Consider the following 3,520-nt stretch of genomic DNA (forward strand, 5'->3'; position numbering starts at 1 on the left):
AGCCTTCCTCGATTTCACCAGCATGTCGTCAATGTATACCTCCATTGTGTCTCCGAGTTGGTCTTTAAACATCTTGTTGACTAATCTTTGGTACGTCGCACCTGCATTTTTAAGACCAAAAGGCATGACTTTATAACAATAAATTCCTCTATCCGTTACAAAAGATGTTTTTTCCTGGTCGTCTGGGTGCATAAGGATTTGGTTGTATCCTGAGTAGGCGTCCATGAATGTGAGTAGCTCGTGTCCGGCTGTGGCGTCGACCAGGGCGTCGATGTGCGGCAGAGGGAATGGGTCCTTGGGGCAAGCTTTGTTGATATCTGTGAAGTCGATGCAGACTCTCCATTTTCCGTTCTTTTTGCTGACGACAACGACGTTTGCTAACCAGTCTGGATATTTGACCTCTCTGATCTTCCCTGAATCTATCAGGTTTTGGACTTCTTCGTCTATGATTTTATTCCTTTCGGGTGCGAACTTACGTCGTTTCTGTTTTACCGGTCTGAAGCTGGGGTCGACGTTGAGCTTGTGGGTAATCACATCTTGGCTGATTCCTGTCATGTCCTCGTGCGACCAAGCGAAACAGTCCGAGTTTTCTCTTAGAAACGACACTATCTGACTTTTGATGTTGTCAGGCAGTGAGGCTCCGATCCTTATGACTTGGTATGGCTTTGTCTGGTCTAGTACTATCTCGTCGATTTGTTGGTCGTCGGGGTCGTCCGACGTCGACCCTGGCTGTAATTGCTAGATGGGTGACTTGGATGGTTTCAGTGCTGTCTCGTAACATTTCTTCGCATCCCTTTGCTGCCCTTTGATTTCCATGACCCCCCACTTGGTTGGAAATTTGATTGATTGGTGATATGTTGATGGCACTGCCTTCATTTTGTGGATCCATGGTCGTCCTAGGATGACGTTGTACGCTGATGGACAATCGACGACGTTGAACTTGGTCATCATGTTGACGCCTTCTGCGTATGTAGGCAGCGATATCTCTCCTACCGTCCGTAGTGCTTCTCCACTGAACCCTACCAGAACTGTTGATCTCCTTACTATGTTTTTCTCTTCTAATCCCATTTCTTGTAGTGCTTCCAAGAACAGTACGTTGGCTGAGCTTCCGTTGTCGACCAGTATCCTTTTGATCAATGCGTTCCCTATTGGGAGCGATATTACCAATCCGTCGTGGTGCTCCCGCTGTGTATCTACAGAATCTGAATCGTCGAAAGTGATAGCCATTGCGGTCAGGGACCTGTGTAGTGCGACCTCGTCGTCGGTTTGTCCCTCTTCTACGGTCTCAGATTCTCCCCTGTTAATTTTTTTAGCTGCAGAAGAGGTTAGTCCACAAATATCTGAACCACCGGAAATAACATTTACCACTTTACTGAATGGTGGTGGGTCTGGTCGCTCGCTGCTTGTCGCTGGGCCGGGCAGGGTGGTTTGCTCTTTGGAAAATGTTTCTTTTCCCTTGTCGCTCAACAGTTCCTTTAGATGCCCCCGTTTCAGGAGGTATGCGACTTCCTTTCGGAGGGAGATGCACTCCTCGGTTGTGTGTCCGTTGTCGCGGTGGAAGTCGCACCATTTGCTCATGTCCTTCATGGAGTCCGGCCTGTCGTTCTTCCGGGGCCATCTGACTGTTCCACCTACATTTTGAAGGGCGTTCACCACACCTCCAATGTCGACGTTGAAGCCGTAGTCGGAGATGTTAGGGTGTTCGACCCGCTCGTTCCTGTAAACATTGTTAGTATCATAATACTGATTGACACTTTGTACCTGGTTTTGCCGAACATATGGTTGGTGTCGCCAATTGTTGTTCCTTGGGGTGTACGATCTTCTGTCGCTGCTGCCCCCTATTGATCGTTGGGATGCTGTTCGGATAACCTCGTCGTCTTCGATTCGCATCTGGGCGGTGGCCCTTGATCGCACCTCTTCGAAAGTTGCACAGGGGTATTTGGTTATTTCCCGGTATAGCTCCGAATTGGGGATGAGGCCTCTCTTGAACGCCTCAATAGCAGTCCTGACATCACAATTTTTTATACCAATTTTTTCACAATTAAAACGGTTAAAATAATCGCGTACCGACTCGGTTGGCCCTTGAACCAACCGATAGAGATCACTGGTTTGTTTTTCTAACTGGCGACTGCTGGCGAATTGTTGATAGAAGGCGTTGATGAGGTCGGACAAACAGGAGATGGATCTGGGAGGGACGTTCGTGAGCCATTCCAAAGCTGCTCCATCAAGGGTGCCGCCGAATGATTTGCACATAACAGGTTCCACTAGGTCGTGCGGAATCCCGATCTGCCACATGCGCTGCTTGTAGAAGTTGACGTGCCTATAGGGGTCGGATGTCCCGTCGTACAGGGTGGTCCAGGTTGGGAGCCGGAGTGTGTGCGGAACTGTCACTCTAGCGATCGCTTCGCAGAACGGCGACGCGGCATACCCGTCGGTCGGCTCGGTCTCCACTGGTGTAGGTGCCCCGGGGAACCTGGTCATCAACTTCATCAGGCGGGAATAGTGCTTTGTCATGCGTGCATCCATCTTGTTCAGGCGTTGGGTCACCGGATCGGGAGCTTCTTTGTCTTCTTCCTCACGGGTTTCCTCCTCATCGTCGGTCACATCTTCAAAGTCATCGGGCATCTCGAACGTTAGCTTTTTTGGCTTCCCACCTTTGTAGCGGGACTGGTGCTTGTTGCTCTTTACAAATTCAAGCTCTTTCTGGAGGGTTTCATTGGATGCCCTCTCTTGGGCTAGCTCGGTTTGGGCTTTCTCGTAAGCCGCCTTCATCTCTGCGATCGTCATCTCTCCAGTACTCATGGTGAAAGGGGTGCTTTTGTGTAAAACCTAGTTAATGTCCCCACAGACGGCGCCAAACTGTTTATGCCAAAATTCGTATGGGGGCGACTTTCGGCTAGGGTCGACACTAACTAAGCAAAGAATCAACGACACAAATAAAGAGACACGACACAGAGGAGTGTTGACGCGGAAAACCCAGGAATAAGGTAAAAAACCGCGGATAGCTATGAGGCTATCAATCCACTAAGTATTCTATATGATTGTTTATGCTCTTCTTTCTGAGAATCGATATCAAAAATCTCAAGTACAATAATGAATACTGAAACAGTTTACTGCTTAAGAGTTTTAGTGCTTGAGTGAACGTGCTTTGCTTGTCATTATCTTCGTCCTTTTATAGGATATTCTCAACGGTCTAATCGGTTGAGAAAATCCCACAAAGATAGGAGTATCTTTGTCACACGTTTCTTCAGTCTTCAACTGCTTCCGCGCTTCTCGCGTGTGTCTTGGACTCGTTCTTGCTAGCTTGACGGCGCTGCCTATCATGGGCTTTAGGTCAACTTATCTTCATCAACCCGTTTCTCGAGGACGTGTCTCAGTTGCCTGTACTTTGTCGCCTGTCCTTCGTCGGTTATACCTCGTCGTACGATGCTACGTCGGACGTATCTCCCTGGAGCTGTGTTTACCTGCGACACGACAGGACCTGGCTGACACGACATGATCAAACGTTAGAACGGTTATG

At 48.7% G+C, this 3,520-nt stretch overlaps 1 protein-coding gene across 1 annotated transcript; it reads right to left on the reverse strand.

Moving 5' to 3' along the window:
• Positions 1 to 738: 738 nt before the first annotated feature.
• Positions 739 to 2,787, reverse strand: LOC110795740 (uncharacterized). Its single transcript, XM_056832439.1, has 2 exons — positions 2,093 to 2,787; positions 739 to 2,005 (listed from the first exon to the last, which is right to left on the reverse strand). Exons 1-2 carry the CDS (start codon positions 2,785 to 2,787, stop codon positions 739 to 741), a joined length of 1,962 nt encoding a protein of 653 aa, XP_056688417.1.
• Positions 2,788 to 3,520: the final 733 nt, after the last annotated feature.

This window comes from Spinacia oleracea, chromosome 6, assembly GCF_020520425.1.
Source record: "Spinacia oleracea cultivar Varoflay chromosome 6, BTI_SOV_V1, whole genome shotgun sequence".
In the NCBI taxonomy this organism is placed as follows: Eukaryota; Viridiplantae; Streptophyta; class Magnoliopsida; order Caryophyllales; family Amaranthaceae; genus Spinacia; species Spinacia oleracea.

Excerpts from the sequence above, each read along its gene's own strand:
- LOC110795740 (XM_056832439.1), bottom strand. The coding sequence starts at position 2,787 with ATGACGATCGCAGAGATGAAGGCGGCTTACGAGAAAGCCCAAACCGAG. Across the intron at positions 2,006-2,092 it reads CAAACCAGTGATCTCTATCG|GACTGCTATTGAGGCGTTCA; the intron begins GTTGGTTCAAGG and ends TTGTGATGTCAG.